This window comes from Tursiops truncatus, chromosome X (genome assembly GCF_011762595.2).
Source record: "Tursiops truncatus isolate mTurTru1 chromosome X, mTurTru1.mat.Y, whole genome shotgun sequence".
NCBI lineage: Eukaryota > Metazoa > Chordata > Mammalia > Artiodactyla > Delphinidae > Tursiops > Tursiops truncatus.
The window spans coordinates 38,778,998-38,802,555 of NC_047055.1; the positions used below are offsets into that span (position 1 = coordinate 38,778,998).

At 41.0% G+C, this 23,558-nt stretch overlaps 1 protein-coding gene across 2 annotated transcripts in view; it reads right to left on the reverse strand.

The window, feature by feature from the left end:
• The window catches only part of RNF128 (ring finger protein 128), a 98,539-nt gene that overhangs the window by 45,457 nt on the left and 29,524 nt on the right, over nucleotides 1-23,558 (reverse strand). Inside the window, exon 1 of one of the 2 annotated variants that reach the window (XM_019949489.2) lies at nucleotides 12,439-13,148. The exons of the other annotated variant lie outside the window; for it this stretch is intronic. Coding sequence (XP_019805048.1) covers nucleotides 12,439-12,931 — 493 coding nt within the window. The 5' untranslated portion in view covers nucleotides 12,932-13,148. Of the gene's footprint in view, nucleotides 1-12,438; nucleotides 13,149-23,558 lie in introns of those variants that run through there. 2 annotated transcript variants of the gene reach the window in all.

A 23,558-nucleotide genomic window follows, 5' to 3' on the forward strand; every position in this document is an offset into this window, starting at 1 on the left:
ATAGGGAGGGTGGGAGGGAGGGAGACGCAAGAGGGAAGAGATATGGGGACATATGTATAACTGATTCACTTTGTTATAAAGCAGAAACTAACGCAACATTGTAAAGCAATTATAGTCTAATAAAGATGTTAATAATTTTTAAAAAACTAAAAAAAAATTCATTTGTAAATGAGTTGTTTGGAACTAGAGACAATACATTTTCCCATAGTAATGTTGGTAAACAGTGTCTGAGCTCCCAAATGAGCCCACAGATTACTTCCGTGTGGAATGCTTGGAGGACTAAAAACTTCAAAGCAAATATAAGTTATTATTTAACCTATATTTGTAATAAAACTTCTCAGAAAAAAAATCACAGAAATACTTAAAGCAAAAAACAAACAAACAAAACAAAAAACATTTAAAATATCTTAAATAGTGGGACATAAGGAAAATGCATATTTAATCAGGAGGATTACATGGTTAATGGGAAGTTTCTGTGGAGACTGTGGGACTGAGTTATGGACACATTCAAGTTCGTCAGATATTGAAAGCACTGGCTGCTTATAATGTTTAATTTCTCTTCAAAATAAATGGCATCACATAGAAAGAAGCTCAAATTTTTTTGAAAAGGAAGATGGGGTTCAGTGAGAGAGAGAGGTGGGGGGAATATCTAAGGTACAATTAATTAAGCTATGAAAGGCAAAGGAAGTGGGTATAAAAGTGGGATACAAAAAAAAAAAAAAAAAAAAAAAAAAGTGGGATACAAAATGTATCCTAAGAGAAAAAGAAGTGGTACAGAAGCTACCCTTGAATTTGACAGTTTCTTGTGCAAACCACCAACTTGTGGAGATTCACATAGCAGAATAGTATTTCAAGGGAAATGCCAATTTTGAAAAGAAGTACAGAAGTTCCCCAACTTATGATGGTTTGACTTACGATATGTGTGGTATGATACTCTCTCGTGATGCTGGGCAGCAGCAGTCAGCCACGTGACCAATACACTTACCACCATTCTGTACCCAGACAACCACTCTGTTTTTCACTTTCAGTACAGTGTTCAATAAATTACATGAGATATTCAACACTTTATTATCAAATATGCCCAACTGTAGGCTAATATAAATGTTCTGAGCACGTTTCAGGTAGGCCAAGCTAAGCTATGATGTTAGGTAGGTTAAGGTGTATTAAATGCATTCTCGACTTAACAATATTTTCAACTTATGATTGGTTTATCAGGATGTAGCCCCATCATAAGTTGAGGAAGATCTGTAATTCAATTTTACTGATGTGTTAAATGCAATTTTGATTGAGCTTGTATGTTCTGCATATCATTAATGAAGTGTAAAATAAGAACACCATGATTCTCCTCTGCCCTTATTCTCACAAAATCTCTTCCTCTTTTCTAGAATGACAGAAGCTATTGTCATCAGATGAACTCAGTGTGTCATGGGTTAAAACTGCCAACATATTGGATTCTTCTTCCTAAGCTGTTAAATTTAGCACTAATCTTAAAAGTATTGAATAGAATAGATATTGAAGGGGGCTAGTGAAGGGAAGCAGGTCTCTTATGGGAAACAAACAAAAAAACCAAGAAAGGTGAGATATGTGTAAGGGGGGAAAGAAAAAAACACCACTCGTGATACAAAAGGAAGAGAAGAGAAATATTCCATATTAAAATAGAAAAAGTCATTCTTTAAAGTTCTGTAGTGTTCAAGGCTCATTTTACATATGAAGAAACCAGTTAGTGTTAACAAGAAAGAAACCAGTTAGTGTTAACAGTTGGTCACTAACAATTATGTAAGTTAGATATATTCAAAAGACCAAAGTAATTCTTCCTTAAATTCTCATAATAGTCAGTAAATCATTTCTATTATAAGGTATGCTTCGTTCCTGTTGTTGCAAAGGTCACATTATTAATGCTTTCTTTAGGATTTATCAACACTATAGGAGAATTTTGGATTTTCTAAAATACCTGATTTTTTCTGATTACAAGTATAAAACATATTCATTATAGGAAATTCAGAAAATACAGACAAATGATAATGACGAGGACAATAATCACCTATAATTCCACCAACCAGATATAACCAAGGTTAACATTTTGGTATATTTTCCTTTCAAAAGCTAAGACTTTTTAGTTGCAGGCAGCATTTAACTAAGCTACTTCAACATTTTATCTGAAATGATAATGATTAATATCTTGAGGGAAACATACACACACACCCCAACAAGTGAGTTCAAGCACCATCTTCTTTCAAAAAAGGTCAAAATAAATAAGGTTAAACTCAAAATCACTGATTTGTATCTAACTTGAGCATTCAAGCATTAAAACCAAGTAAAGCGCGACTAGGTTCTGAACCCAACAGCCTCCGTCAAGTCAGGCATGAATCACCAAACTTTCTTTTCGGAAGAAATCAATATTGTAACAAGCCTATGGGTAAATTTAAGCAATAATTATATGTCATGATATCTAGGAAGACATACATACATACAGCTGAAAAAGACAGAACAAGAAATGGAAAAATAACAAAGAGCCCTTGTGCTCTGCTTTGCCCATAGGGCTCCAAAGTGGGGTGTTAACAGCAAAATGTGGCAACTCTAAACTGGCTTAATAACTGTGTCAAAAAGTCCATGGGGACTTCCATGGTGGTGCAGTGGTTAAGAATCCACCTGCCTGTGGAGAAAAGGGAACCCTCCTGCACTGTTGGTGGGAATGTGAATTGGTACAGCCACTATGGAGAACAGTATGGAGGTTCCTTAAAAAACTACAAATAGAACTACCATATGACCCAGCAATCCCACTACTGGGCATATACCCTGAGAAAACCATCATTCAAAAAGAGTCATGTACCAAAATGTTCATTGCAGCTCTATTTACAATAGCCAGGACATGGAAGCAACCTAAGTGTCCATCGACAGATGAATGGATAAAGAAGATGTGGCACATATATACAATGGAATATTACTCAGCCATAGAAAGAAACGAAATTGAGTTATTTGTAGTGAGGTGGATGGAATGAGTCTGTCATACCGAGTGAAGTAAGTCAGAAAGAGAAAAACAAATATCATATGCTAACACATATATATGGAATCTAAAAAAAAAATGGTCGTGAAGAACCTAGGGGCAGGATGGGAATAAAGACACAGACCTAGTAGAGAATGGACTTGAGGACATGGGGAGGGGGAAGGGTAAACTGGGACAAAGTGAGAGAGTGGCATGGACATATATACACTACCAAATGTAAAAACAATAGCTAGTGGGAAGCAGCCGCATAGCACAGGAAGATCAGCTCAGTGCTTTGTGACCACCTAGAGGGGTGGGATAGGGACAGTAGGAGGGAGGGAGACACAAGAGGGAAGAGATATGGGGATATACATATATGTATAGCTGATTCACTTCGTTATAAAGCAGAAACTAACACACCATTGTAAAGCAATTATACTCCAATAAAGATGTTAAAAATAAAAAAATAAAAAGATCACTTAAAAAAAGAATCCACCTGCCAATGCAGGGGACACGGGTTCGATCCCTGGTCCGGGAAGACTCCACATGCCTCAGAGCAACTAAGCCCGTGTGCCACAACTACTGAGCCTATGCTCTAGAGCCCGCAAGCCACAACAACTGAGCCCATGCACCACAACTACTGAGCCCACACGCCACAACTACTGAGCCCACGTGCCACAACTAATGAGCCCACATGCCACATCTACTGAGCCCACGCGCCACAACTACTGAAGCCCATGCATATAGAGCCCATGCTCTACAACAAGAGAAGCCACCACAGTGAGAAGCCCAAGCACTGCAACGAAGAGTAGCCCCCGCTCGCCGCACCTAGAGAAAGCCTGTGCTCAGCAACGAAGACCCAATGCAGCCAAAATTAATTAATTAATTATTTTTTAAAAGTGAGTGTATTCTGTGCTTGGAAATAACTACCTACAGTGTGCAGCTGAGGATCACCACAGTTAACTAGCTCCAATACAGTGAAGGATTTGTTTCTGTAGGTGACTAGGCTCCTACCACATGCTGTAAGAAGTCATTTCCTCAGGAGACAAAGTTGACAATTGTGCTGCTTCAAAGATTCTTTGTCTTGGGGCACAAGGTAGTCTTCTGGGGTTCTGGTACTGTTCTGCTTCTTGAGCCAGGTGCTGGTTACACAGGTGTGCTTGCTTTGTGAAAACTCACTGAGCTATACATTAATTATTTCTATACCTATTTGGTATGTACATTATTCTTTGATGAAATTTACATATACAAAAAGTTATTCACCGCTAGGCAGTATTTGTGGTACCCTATCAAGTAAACTTTGGGAAAAACCCCAACAATAGTTTACAGTTCAGTGGTCATCATGAATAAGAAAGGCCATTTTAGTCAATGAGGTGCTACTTAACCAAGCAACAAGGAAACTGGTTGCAAACCTCATTTGTAACAAAGACATCACCTATAGGAATATTATAGGAGAAGAGGAACTAAGGTACAAATGGTGATCAAACCTTTCAAAACACCAAGGCCACAGTAGGCAATGAACATGGGTTAGACCAGATCACATTTATGGCTAGTAAGTATATTTTTATGTAAGGCTCTTTGGGGCATATTTTTGTTTTAAATGTTCCAATTCACACCCCTCCCTGTCACCATTTCTGCACTTCCTTTCTGCTGGTTAATGGAAGAGAAGCTCAATTCCCACCCCTCCAATCAATGACCACCATCTTCAGCCTACAAGAGAACCCTCTCTCTATTTTTAATTACATGGGAAAATGCTTACAATAATAAGCAGGATGCAAAGCTGTATATATAGTATATAATTATAATTCTTTAAATAATATATATGCAGAGTAAAGGAAGCAAATGACAAAAAAAACACCCCCAAATGCTAAAATGGTTATATTTATGGCTTTTTGTGTTTTCCTTTAAACTGTCTGTATTTTATTAATACTACATTAATATTCATGAAAAAATAACCATTATGATAAAAGTAGGATACATGGAAAAAGAGACTAGAAGGAATATTAATGGTACCATCTCTGCATTGTGGAATTATACGTAGCTTTTATTTTTAGTTTTATACTTTTCTGTATTTTCCAAGTTTTCTGCAAGATGCATGGTTAAGTTTATAATCATAAAATAACTTAGAAAATATCTTTGGTACCCTCCTCTATTTTCTCCATTTAAGCCTGAGAACAGAGACTAAATGTGGCATTCTATATGAGACAACACACATCTTCCATGGACTGGGGGAAATAGTTCTTTATGTGCTTAGAAAAACAATTCACCGATCAGGCTATATTTTTGTAAGGTTTTTATGTTATGGGATTCCACATTCATCAACATGTTCACTGGAAGCACTTTAATTGGAGACATAAGTTGAATGGTGTAAATCAAATTTTTAAAACATCAATAAAAAATAGAACAGGGAAAGTTCAACGTAAATACTCACTGTCACTATTTCTTTGTTACCTAGGTCATTTTGCCATTAAAAACCCATAAACTGGCACATTTTATGATGGTGACCAACATAAAAATTAGGGCGTTTGCAATCTTGAAGTATCTGTACAATTTTAGTCCTCCTTATTTTGTATATTCAGGCAAGAAGCACAGTACTTAGCATACAATAGACCCTTGATAAATGTTTAATGAATTGAATTTCAATCCCCTTCCGTTAGATATTTTTCTAGGGAATCATATGACCCTCTGGCATTGTTGTGTATTTAAGGCCACTCAAGAAGCATTTCCAGAGCACATAAAGTATAAAGGTTCCTATGGGGAATATGACAATAATAAAACATTAAAATGATTACGATACAGTAGGAAGGTAAAATATATAAACAAAAAACTACCAGCAAAATGCAGAAAGTAATGAAGCAACTGACAAAGGATTAATTTCCAAAATTTACAAGCAGCTCATGCAGCTCAATAACAAAAAAACAAACAACCCAATCCAAAAATGGGCAGAAGACCTAAATAGACATTTCTCCAAAGAAGACATACAGATGGCCAACAAACACATGAAAGAATGCTCAACATCATTAATCATTAGGGAAATGCAAATCAAAACTACAATGAGATATCATCTCACACCAGTCAGAATGGCCATCGTCAAAAAATCTAGAAACAATAAATGCTGGAGAGGGTGTGGAGAAAAGGGAACACTCTTGCACTGCTGGTGGGAATGTGAATTGGTACAGCCACTATGGAGAACAGTATCGAGGTTCCTTATAAAACTACAAATATAACTACCATATGACCCAGCAATCCCACTACTGGGCATATACCCTGAGAAAACCATAATTCAAAAAGAGTCATGTACCAAAATGTTCATTGCAGCTCTATTTACAATAGCCCGGAGATGGAAACAACCTAAGTGCCCATCATCGGATGAACGGATAAAGAAGATGTGGCACATATATACAATGCAATATTACTCAGCCATAAAAAGAAACGAAATTGAACTACTTGTAATGAGGTGGATAGACCTAGAGTCTGTCATACAGAGTGAAGTAAGTCAGAAAGAGAAAGACAAATACCGTATGCTAACACATATATATGGAATTTAAGGAAAAAAATGTCATGAAGAACCTAGGGGTAAGACAGGAATAAAGACACAGACCTACTAGAGAATGGACTTGAGGATATGGGGAGGGGGAAGGGTGAGCTGTGACAAAGCGAAGAGAGAGAGGCATGGACATATATACACTACCAAATGTAAGGTAGATAGCTAGTAGGAAGCAGCTGCATAGCACAGGGATATCAGCTCTGTGTGTTGTGACCGCCTGAGGGAGGGTGGGAGGGAGGGAGACGCAAGAGGGAAGAGATATGGGAACATATGTATATGTATAACTGATTCACTTTGTTATAAAGCAGAAACTAACACACCATTGTAAAGCAATTATACCCCAATAAAGATGTTTAAAAAAATGCAGAAAGTACTATAAGAGATGGTGTCCTACAGGAGATAAGAGACTATTTTGTTTTTGGTGTGGGGGCTGTGGTGGGAAGAGGAAATGAAAGAATTACGAAAGCCTTCAAAGATGAGGAGGCATCTGTGCTGGGTTTTGAAGGATGGGTAAGGTTTTGACCAACAGAGCTGGTAAGAAAAGGGTATGTAGGCAAAAGCAGAAGTACGAGCAAAGGAATTATAATGGGAAAGAGTAGAGAACATGTTTAGGGATCAATATGAGACAAGAAATACATACAGCTTCACAAGTAGGTTGGGACTAGATCATTAAGAGTCTTATATGCCATGCTGAGAAACATAGTCTCAAATTTATAAGTAATGGGCTTTTGAGCAATGGCGTATGTGTGACCAGAGCTGTGTTCCGGTGGCCACGTGGAGGAAGAACCGAAGAGAAGAAGTGACTGGAGGCAGGGAGACCAAGGCTAAGTATTTGTTCCCATGAGAAGACACAGGAACTGAAAGCAGTGTAAAAACAATTGTGAGGAAGAAAGGAACATATGTGAGAAGATTGAACATATGTGAGAAGACTGAAATCAACTGGACGTGGCAGATATTTACTGGAGGGAGAGTGTTGGGGGCCTGGGTATGAATGCAAGGAAGAAAAGGTATGAGATGAGTATGTTAATAAAATAACAGAAATGAAACAAAAGAGAGGCAAGAGAAGCAAGAGACTGCTTAGGAAAGAGTTTCAAAGGAGTGGTCAACAATATCAAATACAGTACTGCAGAGAGATCAAAAAGGATGCACATGGAACAGATTCTGGAATGGTATTTTACATTGGTAAATCATCACCACCCATTCTCTTCTCAACTTCTTTTGAGCCTATCATTCTACTAAAATAGGTTCTTTTTGATGTCAACTTACTAGGGGGCAAAAAAAAAAAAAAAAAACAAACCAGCCAACAACAACAAAAAACCCAACAAAGAATAAAAACTAAATGTCAAGTGGTTGAGAAGGGATTGGGTGGTAATAAATCAGTGGAAAATCCTATTCCAAAGTCCTTGTGAATGGGAAGAAGATTGGTTACTTGAGGGATAAGCAGTTACTTGAGAAAAGAATGACAAACATAGGTGGGCCAAAAGATCATTTTCTGGTAAAACAGTCAGTCTACTCAACTTATTCCTAAAGGGTTACAGTCAGATGTCAGGTAATATGGACCTTGAAGTACTCTAGGCTATTCATTTTCAAATTGTTTACCACCAACATACAAATCACTTTTCATTTTCTAAAATACATTTAACTATCTTAACTGTAATAAAGAAAAATTATAGTAGCTTCCTAAATGTCAGGCTCTATGCTAAACACTTTATCTGTAGTATCTCATTTAAACACTTTATCTGTAGTATCTCATTTAATCCCTTAACAGGTAAGTTTTTTTTTAACATCTTTATTGAAGTATAATTGCTTTACAATGGTGTGTTAGTTTCTGCTTTATAACAAAGTGAATCAGTTATACATATACATATGTCCCCATATCTCTTCCCTCCCACTCTCCCTATCTCAGCCCTCTAGGTGGTCACAAAGCACCGAGCTGATCTCCCTGTGCTATGCGGCTGCTTCCCACTAGCTATCTATTTTACATTTGGTAGTGTATATATGTCCTCAGGTAAGTTTTTTATTATGCCCATCTTACACAGGAGAAAACTGAGACTTAGAGAAGTAAAATACTGGCCTAAGATTTTAAAAATATTAAGTGGCAGAGGGAGGGAGTTTGGGGTTAACATATACACACTACTATATATAAAACAGATAACCAACAAGGACCTACTGTATAGCACAGGGAACTATACTCAATATTTTACAATAACCTATGAGGGAAAAGAATCTATATATGTATATATATAACTGAATCACTGTGCTATACACCCGAAATTAACACAACATTGTAAATCAAGTATACTTCAATAAAAAAAAGAAAACCTAAAAAAAAAACCTGGTAGAGGCCATCTTCTTAATACACTCTAAGAGGTCTTTCAACAATGTATACAAGCAACTGTTTTATATAGCAAACTCTATCCCAGGGAAGACCACCAAATCACTAACTTAAATGGCTTGGTTCATTCACTTTTTTACAGCCCTCAGGAATAATGCTTCTCCTGCCATCCCTCTGAATATGTTTCAAGTTCTTGTAAATGCGTCATGGATTATGAAGGTGGAAGCTTTGCACAGGTCTTTCAATAAATTCATGCCTGCACATGTTGACTCAAGGAAAATTGTGTAAGGAAGTACTGACACCACTTCAACCTGTGGGCTGTGCTCAATTAGAAAGCATGCAAGGCTCAGGCTCATCTGCTTGGCGAAAGGAGACTAGTTAGTTGTGCAACAACAAGAACATGCATAACGTGTCTCATCGTGACAACCATACCTTTTAGACAGCTTTAGTGCTTACTCTGTTTTGGCTGCTTCTTATCTGATTTTCATATTTAAATAAGACATGAATAGTGATTAAACTGTGAAACCAAAATTTTCTCTGCATTTTATTCCCAGTTTCTGGATCCATTTGAATGAAAAATATCCAGAGACTGCAGGATCATCTGTTAATAAAAATCTGTCATTTAAAATTTTTTATATGTGTGAATCAGGATTTTCTGGAAGATAATATACAGAAATAAACTGCATGGATTGCTGCAAGCCTACAGCTACCCTCTGGGAAAATTTGGTATCCATAAAAATAGCCTGATTTTTTAAAAAAATAGTCTGATTTTCCTAATCGATTGCACTTATATAGTGGAGTTTCTCTCCAATACACAAAAGTTTTAAAGCTACTGTTCTAAACCAGTTAGTTCTGTTACTTGAAACAAATGGGTCTTCATGGTCGCAGGACTGTGATAGGTGGGTGTGGATGATCAACACGAACTCCAACAAAGGACAGACAATTCAAGCATAGGCCCCTGTGAGAGGGGGTGAAGAAAGGTTTTGTAAACAAAGACCACAGCAATGGCTTTTCCACATTTGGTGGCCCTTGTAGAATTCATGGCAATATATATTGTTAATCAACACATAAACTTCAGTCCTACCTCTTTGCCACTAAAATCCAAGAGAAATCGTTTTTGACCAGAGATTACAACAAACCCTGGGATTACTCTGAGGAATGAGCAAACAACACAGCACTCTGCAAACAAATATTTAACAACATATGTGGATGAAATGCAAAGGGATTTTTCCCCTGTGTTGAAAAGTAGTTTCTCCAGGAGTTCAAGGAAGAAACGTGATTCCATTCCTCAAGTAACTAGCTAGTTATTTTAGCTAGTTAGCCTAAGTGTAACATTGCTACAGTCAGCATATCAGATAATAATACATTTTTAGCACCTCTTTTCTTTTCTTTTTTTTGCGGTACGTGGGCCTCTCACTGTTGTGGCCTCTCCCGTTGCAGAACACAGGCTCGGGACGCGCAGGCTCAGCGGCCATGGCTCACGGGCCCAGCCACTCTGCGGCATGTGGGATCCTCCCGGACCGGGGCACGAACCCGCAGATAATAATACATTTTTAAAGTATCAAAACACTTTTCTGAAAACTGAGACTCAGTAATGTTAAATAATCTGACCAAGGACACAAAGCTATTGTGTGGTAAATCCAGAATTTGATTCTCATTCTTGACTATAGTGCGTTTGCTTTTCCTAGTACACCATACTATCTCTCAATAAAGAATAAGTAAGATGTATGTAGAGTGCCTGGCACATAGTGGGAGCTCAACAAAATTAATTTTATTGTCCCCTAAATCTATCAGATAAATATAAGCTTATATACTTAACAGAAGTAGGATGAAAGCAGTCTAAATTGGAATTCTCTAAAGAGTACTCTTCAATTCCAAATCATCTGTGCAAATGAATCTCATTGGGAGGAAGCAAAGTCAAACCCTTGCATTCAGGTAGCCAGTTGAAATGTAAGGACTTTAAAATATACCAAGTCCTTATTCTTTGTTTCTATCAGCCTTTAAAAAGTAATTTCATTCTAATCAACGAATTATCAACCAAAAGAGATGCAGTTGCTCCTTTCTTTAATCAACATAAAATCTAAGAATCACAGCATTTTAGAGCTGGAAGGGAGTTCATCTAGTTCATTTTTTGTCACGATCTGCCAACCTGGCTTCCTCCTCCTGCCTCTATACTATCATTTGACCAGTGAGTAACTTGTACAAGGTTGTGAAGCTGGTAGAGGCAGAGAAGGGACTAAAAGAGCTAAAATCTCCTAAGTTCCAGTTCAGTGCTCTTTCCATTATACCACCCAGCCACGCAGTGCAAGTGCTCTCTAGACAGGGCCAGACATACTGTTTTAGGAAAAACACAGAATCTCCAGTAGCTAAACAAGCAGATTCATCTCTCCAACAACTCTGAAAAGCTGATCCTATCACCTAACCTTTACAGAGAAGGATGATGTGTTAAACTCTTTCCCATCATTATTTCATTTCATCCTCAAGGCAAACCTGTGGGAGTGGTTCATTCTTAGTTCTTTCCCATTTGATTGAGGGAATCCAGGCCAGACTTCAGATAAGTTGCTCAAGGTCACAGGACTAGTAAGCAATGGAGCCGGAATTTAACCAAGGTCTGACTTGAGGCCCAGCTCTCAACAACTATGATATACTGCTACTACTATTACGTGTCTCTGCCTTTTTCTCCCCCAATTTTTTTTTCTTTGTCTTTTGGGGCCTAGGATCACTATGTACATATGGTATGGACACCTAATCACAAATAGGGAGAAGGTTTCTGGAAGGATAACTGAAGAGGGAAAAACAGTAATCCACCTCATCTGTACAAATTTAAGACCTACCTGGATTACATTTTCCAAAGCCTAGGCCTTTGCTAGTCTCATGCAGAAACCTCTTCTTCTTTAATAACACTAATCACCTGTTTTGCCACTCAATATCCTAAATCAGATTTTTTCAAATGCAAAGGAAAGCACTGATACCAAAAATCACTTGGGACCTGAGACCCCTGGGCAGAGAAGAACCCAACAGCTGAGCAAAGTTTCCACCAAAACTGGAATGAGGTTAACAGGGCACAGTAACACAATCTTGTACCTGATACTAGGAAACATGCAGAGAAAACAGTGAGAGAGGAGGGAAAAAATCTGCTGCGGGCCTGAGGCTGTTAATCAGGACAAGACTGAGGAAGGGATTTCCAGGCAGGCTTCTCGGGTAGGCTTCTTCCCAGTCATTTCAAAGCCAATGCCCACCACCAACCAATTAATCCAATGCAAACCACCCTCGTGAAAGAGCAGGAAAAGACGACGCAAAGAGCCCAAACAGTCCTTCTCGAGTTGCCAGCCTCCTCACTCTGTTTTCACCCTTTTTCACCAGAGAGGCAAATTCTAAAGGATTTTTCTGCCCAAACCCCCGACGCAGGGTGAATCTCGGGGAAGAGAGGACCCTGCCCTCACTCGATGGGGACAGAAAGGACACTCGTTTTCCTTCGGAGCAAGGGGATAGGGGGAAGATCACACTGAGGAAAATAAGGGAAAATGGCCTTGGCAGGGGTTTGATGGCGCGCAATTCGGTAGCGGCACTCACCCGGGTGAGACATGGGGATGACCTCATTGCGGGTCCCCGGGAAGTTAAAGATGACGGCTCCAGACGCCCCTCTCTCGTAAGCCAGATGGATCTTGTCTGCGAAGGTGCAACCCCCGCCGCGCTGGATGAGGGCCAACCAAGAGACTTGCACGCTGCTGCCCCAGTCCCCCGGGACCGTGGGCACCGTGAAATTCGTGTGCGGGTTACAGGCGTTCAGCGCCCCTGGTCCGTCGGGCGGTACCAGGACCCCAGCCACTGGCTCGAGCGGCGAATCCTGGCCGTACACGCCCTCCTCGCTCAGCTCCCACACGGTGCGGTTCACTCCGGTGTGCGGAACCCGCCAGGACACGTTGAGGTACGCGGTCCACACTGCTTCGGCTCCCCGGGAACCGGGGGCTTGCGGACTCAGAGCCAGCAGGAAGCACCAGGCCAGCAATCGGGAAAAGCCGCAGCCACCGCGGCAGGAGACCCCGGCCCCGGGCGGCGGCCCCATGGCGCGCGCGCTCTGCGCTTCCCTAGGGCCCCTGGCACGCGCCTTCCCGGCTCTCGGTGGGACCCCGGCCTTGGCCAGGTGCGCGCCAGGTGGGGAGGGGGCGGGGAGAGACTGGCACGCGCGGCAGGCTGGGTCGAAGCCGAGAGGCACGTAACGTCGCTGGAGATGTTGCCGCAGATGCAGCTCTTCGGAGCTTCAGTCCTCTCTGCTACTGCCTTGGCCGCGTCGGGCTCCGGGGCTTTAGCGTGAAGCTCCGCCCAGCCGACTGGGGGTGGAGGCGGCTGGGAGGGAGGAAAGGACACTGCGGGATCCGCCTTTTAAAAGGGTAACAGGGGGCTTCCCTGGTGGCGCAGTGGTTAAGAATCTGCCTGCCAATGCAGGGAACAGTGGTTCGAGCCCTGGTCCGGGAAGATCCCTCATGCCGCGGGGCAACCAACCCCGCGAGCTACAACTACTGAAGCCCGTGCTCCACAACAAGAGAAGCCACCACAATGAGAAGCCCGTGCACCACACCAAAGAACAAAAGCAGCCAAAATAAATAGACTAAATAAATTTAAAAAAAAAGGGTAACAGGATGGGCAGGCATTAGAATAGGATCGGAGGCTGTGTGGTCAGGTGTGTCAAGTCGTTGTATGAAAAGTGGACAGGCGAGGAACTATGGAAACAGAGAACAGAAACGCTTGTTGGTAGGATTTGAGTCCCTTTTGAATTGCAAGAATATATTTTTCCCTCGTAACGTTTGCCTAAGGGGCATTTCTGGCTTAAGGTGCCAGAATGCGAAAGTACTTCTAAAAAGTGCAGATCTGAAATTTTAAACTTTTTCCTTTCCTTCTCTAAACAAGCGTCATACCTATGTATTTCCTTCTTACCCTTACCTCATACTAAATATACTGCATCAGATGCCCCTTCTAAAAGTAATCTTAGCCCTCAAAAAGGAATGACCATTTTCATACTCCTCAAAACTAAGCCTCTTTTCTTCCATTTTCCACAAACCAGACTTACCCAAACAGATATGTCTGCGTCATTCACGACCTCAACAATCTTTCTCCATCTCCCACTAACTAAAAAAGAGCCTGACTCACCTTGACAATTCACTCACAGCACTATTGCGTTAAGATTTCTCCTTACTTTAAGTGTACAATTTTTTATCTACCCTGTCAGTTGTTACATTTAGTAGGTGCTCAATAAATATGCATAGATTAAACTGAATTAATACTTCTGGTGTCTGACAGTTATGGATAACTTTTGGCCTTGGGGAAATTACTTCTCTGTGCCACAGTTTCCTCATCATCTGTAAAATGGGGATAATAATAGTACCTACCCCATAGAGTAGTCTATATGATTAAATGAGTTCATACATATAAAGCACTTAGAACAGTGCTTAGCAGAGTGTAAAAATTATATCTGTTAAATACTATTATTATTAAACAGATTCAGGGACCCAATACTTTTAAAATAATATTAAGGTTGTTACTTTGAGGTAATAATCAGAGAAAGTAAGGTTCAGGATGTTTACTTTTAGCCATTTTTTTCAGTTCAAATAAATATAATTTACTTTATCCAGCCCAACATTTGTTAAATTCCTAATCAATCATTCCACTCCCCTGGCCCAACATTTATTTAATCAATATTATTTGCAAAGATTAAGCATGGGACAATCCTGCACGTGATGCTCTTATGGCTTGAGAGAAACCTAGCGGAAAATTAACACCATAACCAAGCAGCACCTAGAATCCAAATGAATGGGCAATTTTGTGAAACATGAATCGTAGGTGTTGAAAGGGACTTAGAGGTCAAGGGAGGTATATGGGACCAATAGCATGGCACCCCCAACTACTGATGATGTTAATCTCTTAGATAAAAATTACCTAGGGGAAAATAAAAGGGTAGCATCTGTCATCTAAAGAAATGGTACGGGACTTCCCTGGTGGCGAAGTAGTTAAGAATCCGCCTGCCAATGCAGGGGACACGGGTTCGAGCCCTGGTCCGGGAAGATCCCACATGTCGCAGAGCAACTAAGCCCGTGTGCCACAACTACTGAGCCTGCGCTCTAGAGCCTGCGAGCCACAACTACTGAGCCCACGTGCCACAACTACTGAAGCCCATGTGCCTAGAGCCCGTGCTCCACAATAAGAGAAGCCACAGCAATGAGAAGCCCGCGCACTGCAACAAAGAGTAGCCCCTGCTCACTGCAACTAGAGAAAGCCCGCACGCAGCAACGAAGACCCAACGTAGCCAAAAATAAATAAATTTATATATAAAAAAGAAATGGTACAGTTCCAGAAATTGTCTGAAATTGCTGGTGAAGAACACTCAATATTCAATCAATATTACCTGCATGATTTGGACTTCCCTGGCAGTCCAGTGGTTAAGACTCCACACTTCCAATGCAGGGTGTGTGGGTTTGATCCCTGGTCGGGGAACTAAGATCCCACATGCCGCGCTGTGCGGCAGAAAATATATACATATAAAACCTGCATGACAGTCAACTATGTTGTACTTTGAAGAAACAATGTGTTTAAAAGAAAAGAGATCTTTTATAAGATATTTACAAAAATGAAGTTTGGAGAGACATTTGTTAATATTCATTCTTTCTTAAATATTTATTGCAATCTACTATATGCCAATCATGGGCTAAGCATTGGGTTAAAACAAAATAAGACATTAACTCTGCTCTCAAAAAGCTCATAAATTACCTTTGATGAGACAAACAAGCTGATAATTGTAATATATATATAGAGAGAGTGCTGATGTATATAGTATAAGAGCTACACTAGAGGTATGCATAGGGCAGTAGTGGGTGTTAGGGAAGAGGAACTAACCCAGACTGGTAAGTAAGAAAAAGCTTCCCAGAGGAGGTTACACCTGTGCTGACTTTGAGAGTGTTAGCCTTTCTAGACAGAGAACAATACAAGAAAAGGCACTGAGGCATGAAACTGAAAATGTTGAGAAACAACAAATACTACAGGCTCTATAAACACCAAGTGTTTGGAACCCAGAGTACAAGAGATAAAGTTATAGAGGGACAAAGGGGTCAGTTCTTGAGAGTCCTTTGGGTAAAGCTAAGGAGTTTGGACTTAATCCAAAAGCAAGGAGTAATATAATCAGGGTTTAAGCAGGGAGTAATAAAATCAGATCTGAATTTTAGTGATCATTATGCTTCTCTGTGAATAAAAATTGGAGGAGACAAGAGTAGAAGCAGGGAGCCCAGATACAGGATTGTTGGCAGTGCTCCAGGTGAGAAATGAAGGTGGCTTGGACTAAATTGGTAGTGGAGATAAAGAGAAATGGACAGATTGGTAATGTATTTTGGATATAGAATCAACAGGACTTGTTTGGAGGATGAATGAGAGGGAAGAGTTAGGGATTGCTCTGAAGCTTTTGGCTTGGAAGACTGAATGGCATTTAATTAGGAGGAGGGTTTTAAATGTGTAGAGTGGGTAGGAGGAGAAATGAGTTCAGTTTAGACAAGTTGAATTCAAGGTACCCATGAGGTAACTAGGTAGAACTGTCCAGCAGGTAGTTGGATTTTCTGATTACTGAACACCTACTAAGCTCAAGACACTTGAGAGGTGCAGGTATACAGAGACAAACGAAACAGTCCCTGCCCTCAAGGAGTTCATAGTTTAGTAGGAAAGTCAAAGAGGCAAACACACAATAACAGTATAGTGTAATACATGTTATCACTGAGAAGAGCATAGGGTGCTATGGCAACATGGGCGTGGCCCTCTTTGCGAACAAATAGAGCTAATCAAGAAAAAAGAAAGTAAGGATATTCAGGCATAGGCAATAGGCAATACATGAGAACACCAGCGAACATTCAGGGAACTAACATTCAATAGTTAGGCATGTCTGGGGGAGCAAAGGGGGAGCCCAGGGGAGTGAAGCAGGTCAAGTGGGTTATGCCAGAACATGAAGAGTTTAGAAATCTATGTTAAAGAGTGTGGGCTCAATGCACATGTGCACACACAGATACATAAAGTAAATATGGCGAAATGATAACAATTGTTGAATCTAGATGGTGGGTATATAGGTGCTCGCTGTAATATTTTTCAACTTTTCTCTATATTTTAAACTTTTTGTAATGATGAGTTTAGGTTATGAATTTATATTGAAATCAGTGGATCAAACAAATGATAGTATCGACCTAGGCTTACATAGATAATCTGGATTGTATGAGGGCAAGACAGGAGGCAGAGAGACTGTTATGGAGGCTAACACCCTCAGCACTATCTGGAGGTCTAGACCAGTAGTGGAGATGAAGGTATCAGACTATCATAGCTTGATGACATGAACCATTAAAATCATCCTATGAACTCCCCTTGCTATGAGCTCCTCCTCACCAAGCAACCTTCTTTTCATCATTTAGCTCCTCCTGTAAATATGCCTACAGGGAGGTAATTCTCTGATCAGCAAACACTAGTATCTGTTCCACTGGAAGTTATACTTCTCATAATAAATTAATCAGTTGGCATTCTGGCTTATATACTGGTCTCGTGAATTTGTTTAATTGTGAGTCAGTCCCCAGGAGCCCAGGCTCTGCCAATACTACCAATCAAATTTCAAAGCTTACAAAGCTAAGAACCAGACTGTAGATCATGACTGCATCAGAGTGCTCCTACTTTATGGAGCCTTGTCCGGGTAACTCTCTGGCTTTCCCTAACCATATCCCTCTGTCTCACTGTGATTTCTCTTCAAACTGCAACAGAGCCTCGCTACTAAGGATGACATCTGTTGATCGGAAGCATCAGCACTGTCAGCAAGCTCATGAGAAATGAAGAATCTCAGGTCCCACCCAGACTTGCTGAATCAGAACCTGCATTTAAACAAGATTCCCAGGTGATTTGTATGTAAATATAAGTTTGAGAAGCCCTGAGTATCCTGAGGGTAGCCAGCACTCAGCCTCTGCTTGAACACTCCCAGTGTCAGAGCTTACTACCTCACAAAGCATTGCATCCTGAGTAGTACTGCGCTTTTCTTATTGGAAGGTTCATGGAAATGCAGTGTGATTTTGCTTCAGTCTTTCCTCTTCCTCCCACCCAACTCTTCCAACCCCAGGTCCCCAGAGTTTCCATGCTATTCCCCAGCTGTAATATCACCACTCCACCAGGGCCTTTGCTGTGAGCAGTTTCCTGGTACCAGACTTCACCTTATTCCTGACCCTCAAACCAAATTTACCAGGTCCTAAATGTATTCCTTCAGAGCCCTGCTGTCCCTAAGGCTAATAACAGCTATTGTTCATTGAGCATTTACTATGTTCTTTACATGCATTCTCTCATTAAATTCTCACAACCATCCATTATTATCCCCATTTTCAGAAGAGGAAACTGGCTCAGAGAGAATTAGCAACCCCCTAAGCTCATACAGCTAGTAACAGAATCAGGATTCCAATGCACTTCTGACTCTGAGTATTAATAGCCGATAATGACTCAGTATCTTCCCTTTAGAGAGTGGTATTTGCATTCTAACATTGCCTTATACCCAAGAAGGAAAGTTCATGTGAAATGTTTCTTGCATGCATTTCAGGCACTGTGACCAGTGACAGAGATATATTTGGGCCAGGAGGCTTTTTGAATTCCTCAAATCCTACCACAAAGGCTAGCCTTGCCAAATATTTATATCAGCAACACTGAACTGAAAGTTGCCCTAAGCAGTGCACTATCTAATGATGAACTGGTAAACAGAGCAGCATCCTGCAGAAGCAACAGCAGGGTACCACCATGGCCGATTAAGTTTCCGATCATACTGAGTTTCTGCGGTGGTGCAGAGATGGGCCATAGCGTTCAGCCTTTAATATGTCTGCAGGAAATGAGACACCACATCTGGCTTCTTACTATTAAATGGTAAAGCACCATCTGAGACAACTAGTGTCCTGGCATCAAAGCGATGATGTGGCCACACAGCTGGACAATATAGGTGTAGAGAATGAATGACAACAAATTTCCACTCAAGGCAGTTGCCCCTTGTATAGCAAGAAGATGACGGTGGTGTGGAGAGAAAGAGCAGCCAAACAAAACAGAACAAAAAGCCCCAAATGTGATGCTGCAGCATACTTTCAAATACTATACTGTTACTTGCAAATGCAGGTAAACCTCAGTCAGCTCAAGTGGGTATACAACCATTAGAAAACAGGGGATTTTTTTTTTTTTTTTTTGGCGGTACGCGGGCCTCTCACTGTTGTGGCCTCTTCCGTTGCGGAGCACAGGCTCCGGACGCGCAGGCTCAGCGGCCATGGCTCACGGGCCCAGCCGCTCCGCGGCATGTGGGATCTTCCTGGACCGGGGCACGAACCCACGTTCCCTGCATCGGCAGGCGGACTCTCAACCACTGTGCCACCAGGGAAGCCCAAAAAACAGGGGATATTTTTAAACAAAGATTTCATGCACTCGAAGAAAAGACAGAATTTCAGAGAGGGGCTTTACAACAGTAGGTGTGCTATATCTGAAACTAAGAACAGTCTTATACCTGTAACAGAAATAGCTACCATTGAGAACCTGCTAGGGGCCAGATACTTTACACCCATGAGATAAGTATTATATGCTACATCTTACAGAAGAAGCAACGTGCGCTCAGGTTAAGTAACTTGCTGAGGGCACCCATTAGGGAATAACCTAATGATTGGATTAGAATTTGACCCAACATCTTAGTACAAAACTACACTCTTCTCCTTATGCAACATTCCACTCCTTATAACACTACCTTCCAAAGTAGAGGTAGGAAGGAAACATATTTATTGAGAACTTACTATGTGCCAGACACTGTATGTGTATTAATTATATCATTTGATTCTTACAACAAGTAATAAAAGCCCATTATTTTCAGATGAGGAAAATGAGGCTCAGAAAGGTGAAGTATCTTGCCAAAGGTCACACAGCTAGTAAGTGGCAGAGTTGGAATTCACATGGGAGCATATCGGACTCCAAATTCTATACCATTTTCACTCTGCTGTACTACCTCTCCACACACGTAGTAAGGATATTATTACAAGGTGGAAAGATTCGGTGTTTTTCAACCAGATATGGTAACATATTTAACCTACTAAGAACCCCTCATCAGGGTGCCCTGATTTCTTGCTGAGCAGCCCTGGAAATCCTAGATAACAGAGATTATGAAAGTACATTTTGTCAAGTGCTTCATCATCATTTATAAATGTCTACATCTTCAGTTGTACACACTCACTCCCATGCATGTGTGGAGTGGAATGCCTGAACGTGTGTTATGTGTGGAAAGGGTGTTTTTTGTCCACTGACGAAAACTGGTACAGAAAGGAATTGTACTGATAAGGATAATGCAGAAAATTTAAGCTGCGTCAAGTTGATTGCTATTGAGGGATCAGATTAGCTATCTTGAGTTTGGGGAGATGATTGAGGGGATCCCAGATTGCTAAAAAGGGATAAGAGTGGGGAAGGGCCCAAGGCATGGGAGGGCAGCAATGGCTCCAGGGGAAAGTTGGGCAGGGGAGGTGCTTGGAGGGAAAGATGGACATGAGTGATTTTTACCCTCGCCTGCAGTATCAGGACAACCTACTTGGGAAATTAATCTGTTCTCATGCAGTCTCCTCTCTCCTTTTATTTTTTTTTTAGGTTTCTAGTAAGATGAAAACTTTCAAAGAACTAAATTTGCGTCCACAAGAGATTTATGTATATTAAAAGAAAGAAAAACAATTGCTTGGGGAAAATGGGAAAAAAATGTTTTTAATGAATTGTGCCCTACAGATATGGCCACATATTTGAGGTTTACTTCCAATCCGTTTGTGCTACTCAGTAGACTAGATCCACAGAACTCCCTCATTCCAGTCTCTGTCAACTAAGCTCCTACGCCACAACTACTGAGCCTGTGCTCTAGAGCCTGTGAGCCACAACTACTGAGCCCACGTGCCACAACTACTGAAGTCCGCGCGCCTATAGCCCGTGCTCTGCAACAAGAGAAGCCACAGCAATGAGAAGCCCGTGCACTGCAACAAAGAGTAGCCCTCGCTCGCCACAACTAGAGAAAGTCCACGTGCAGCAACAAAGACCAAGTGCAGCCAAAAATAAATAAATAAAATAAATAAATTAATTAAATATCATAAAAAAAGAATAAACATAGTTATATTGTAGCACATAATCACAATCACCTACTGAGGCCAAGGCATACCCTTTTTTTTTTAGAGTAGAAACTTTATTTATTATTTTTTAAAGTTTTATTTATTTTCTGGCTGTGTTGGGTCTTTGTTGCTGCGCGTGGGCTTCCTCTAGTTATGGTGAGCGGGGGCTACTCTTCATTGTGGTGCGTGGGCTTCTCATTGCAGTGGCTTCTCATTGCAGAGCACAGGCTCCAGGTGGGCGGGCTTCAGTAGTTGCAGCATGTGGGCTCAGTAGTTGTGGCTCATGGGCTCTAGAGAGCAGACTCAGTAGTTGTGGCGCACAGGCTTAGTTGCTCTGCAGCATGTGGGATCTTCCCGGACCAGGGATCAAACCTGTGTCCCCTACATTGGCAGGCGGATTCCTAACCACTGTGCCACTCGAGAAGTCCCAAGGTTTACTCTTAGGAAGCTAAAGTCAGCCTGAGTGTGGGCAAAGGCAGCCTTTGTATTCCAAGGGGCAAAGTCAAAACTTCACAGCTGCCAACTATATGCATTAGGATTAGTTGCTGCTGGCCAGGGCTCAAAATCGATCAAAAACTTGGAGTAAACAAGTATCTGGCAATAAGTGACCAGGTACTAGCAAACAGTTGAGACAACTGAAATTAGCTGGCCTCCCACTCATGATTCACATAGTAATTAAGTTCTGTCACACCAGAATTAGATGTGTCATGGTTATGTTGGTCTCAGGAAACGGGCAAGAGACAAGCGGGCCTTCAACAATAGGGTATTTTATGGGCTTCCCTGGTGGTGCAGTGGTTAGGAATCTGTCTGCCAATGCAGGGGACACGGGTTTGAGCTCTGGTCCGGAAAGATCCCACATGCCGCTGAGCAACTAAGCCTGTGTGCCAGAACTACTGAGCCTGTGCTCTGGAGCCCACGAGCCCCAACTACTGAAGCCCGCACACCTAGAGCCCACGCTCCACAACAACAGAAGCCACCGCAATGAGAAGCCCGTGCACCACAAGGAAGAGTAGCCCCCGCTCGCCGCAACTAGAGGAAGCCCACACGCAGCAATGAAGACCCAATGCAGCCAAAAATAAAAATAAATAAAATAAAATTTAAAAAACAAACAAAAAAACCCAAAAGGGTATTTTGTGGTTACAAAAATTACTTTGGTTTGACTTCACCACAAATCATGCAGTATAAAGTATAGGAACTTTAATGAGGAAAAACACTAATGGAATCATCAAAAGGAAAAAATGTCCAGATCCACTGAACCACAGCACACTCAGGAATCCATAAAATCACTTCTCCCTTAGCTGCCAATCTTCCGATTAGCAGAGGGTGGGTATACTCTTTTCTAAGTTGTCTCTATGTAACTTTGTGTGCAGATAGGATCAGTATACTTCAGGTCCTTCAGAACAAACTAGTTTGGACACAGAAGTCAACAACTGCTTAATATTCTAGATGCTGTCAGCTCTGGAGCCACAGAAAGCCTTTTAGCAGAGGCAATGAAGTGGCTCAGCAATGTTTGCTTTTTGTGGGGGGAAAAAAGAGAGAGGGAGCAGACATTGAAAGCCTGAAGCTCCTGTTTGTTTGAAGAAGAGTTTGTCAACTTTACCTTCAATAATCCCACCAGTTCATTAAATGTTTTCCTTTTGTTGAGGCGGTTATGGTTGAGGTGTTTACAGACCCGATGAGAGCATATGTTTGGGCCCTACAAGGTGTTTAGGGCTCAATACCATGATGGTTTTAGGACCTTCTGTTTGTTTGGATTCAAGGCAGTATGAAAACTTTTCAGCACACACATTCCAAGAATCAGGCTGTCTTATATCAGTGCCTTCAGTTATGCCCTCATAAGGCATTTTCAGCAGAGGTTTTCAAGTTCCGAGACAGGTGGAACAGTCAATTGCTTAAGGGTAGTATACTGGAACAAAGTAGATTTATAACGCCTGCTGTTACCCAGCCTTTTTTTTTTTTTTTTAACAGAATCTTAGCCCTGTCACTGCAAGTTGTGTTATGTAGCAGTGAACAAGCAAAGAAGAAACAGACTTTCTGGGAAAAAAAATGTGCTAGACTAATCCCACCTGATAACTGCAATCAGTATTTGAATTTAGGGAAAAAAAATGTTTTTACTAACCTCGACCCTCTGGGCCATCCGACATACAAAATGATAAGCAATAAGCATCACTGGGTATACAGGACTTATAATTTTCTCTTTTCGAGTTTCGGTGATTTAAAAGAAAATTCACACATTCTCTAATTTATTCATTAGGATAATAAACATTTTTTAGAGCTTCTAATATCTACAAAGTCTTATGATAGTTGCAACAAGGTCCCTCCATTTAGTATCTTAGTCTACTGGGGGTAAATTTTACCAAGGAAAATTTTGTGAGCCCTCTCTGTTTTTGCCTATGTGAATCTAGATTATAAGCAATACAAGCTTTAGTTGAAAGCCTAGTCTAATCTCAATTGCCTACTAATGGGGAAGAGAAGTGATACTAATTTTCTCTCAGATTATTGTAAATAGCCTTCTAATTGATTTCCCTGCTTTTAGTCTCT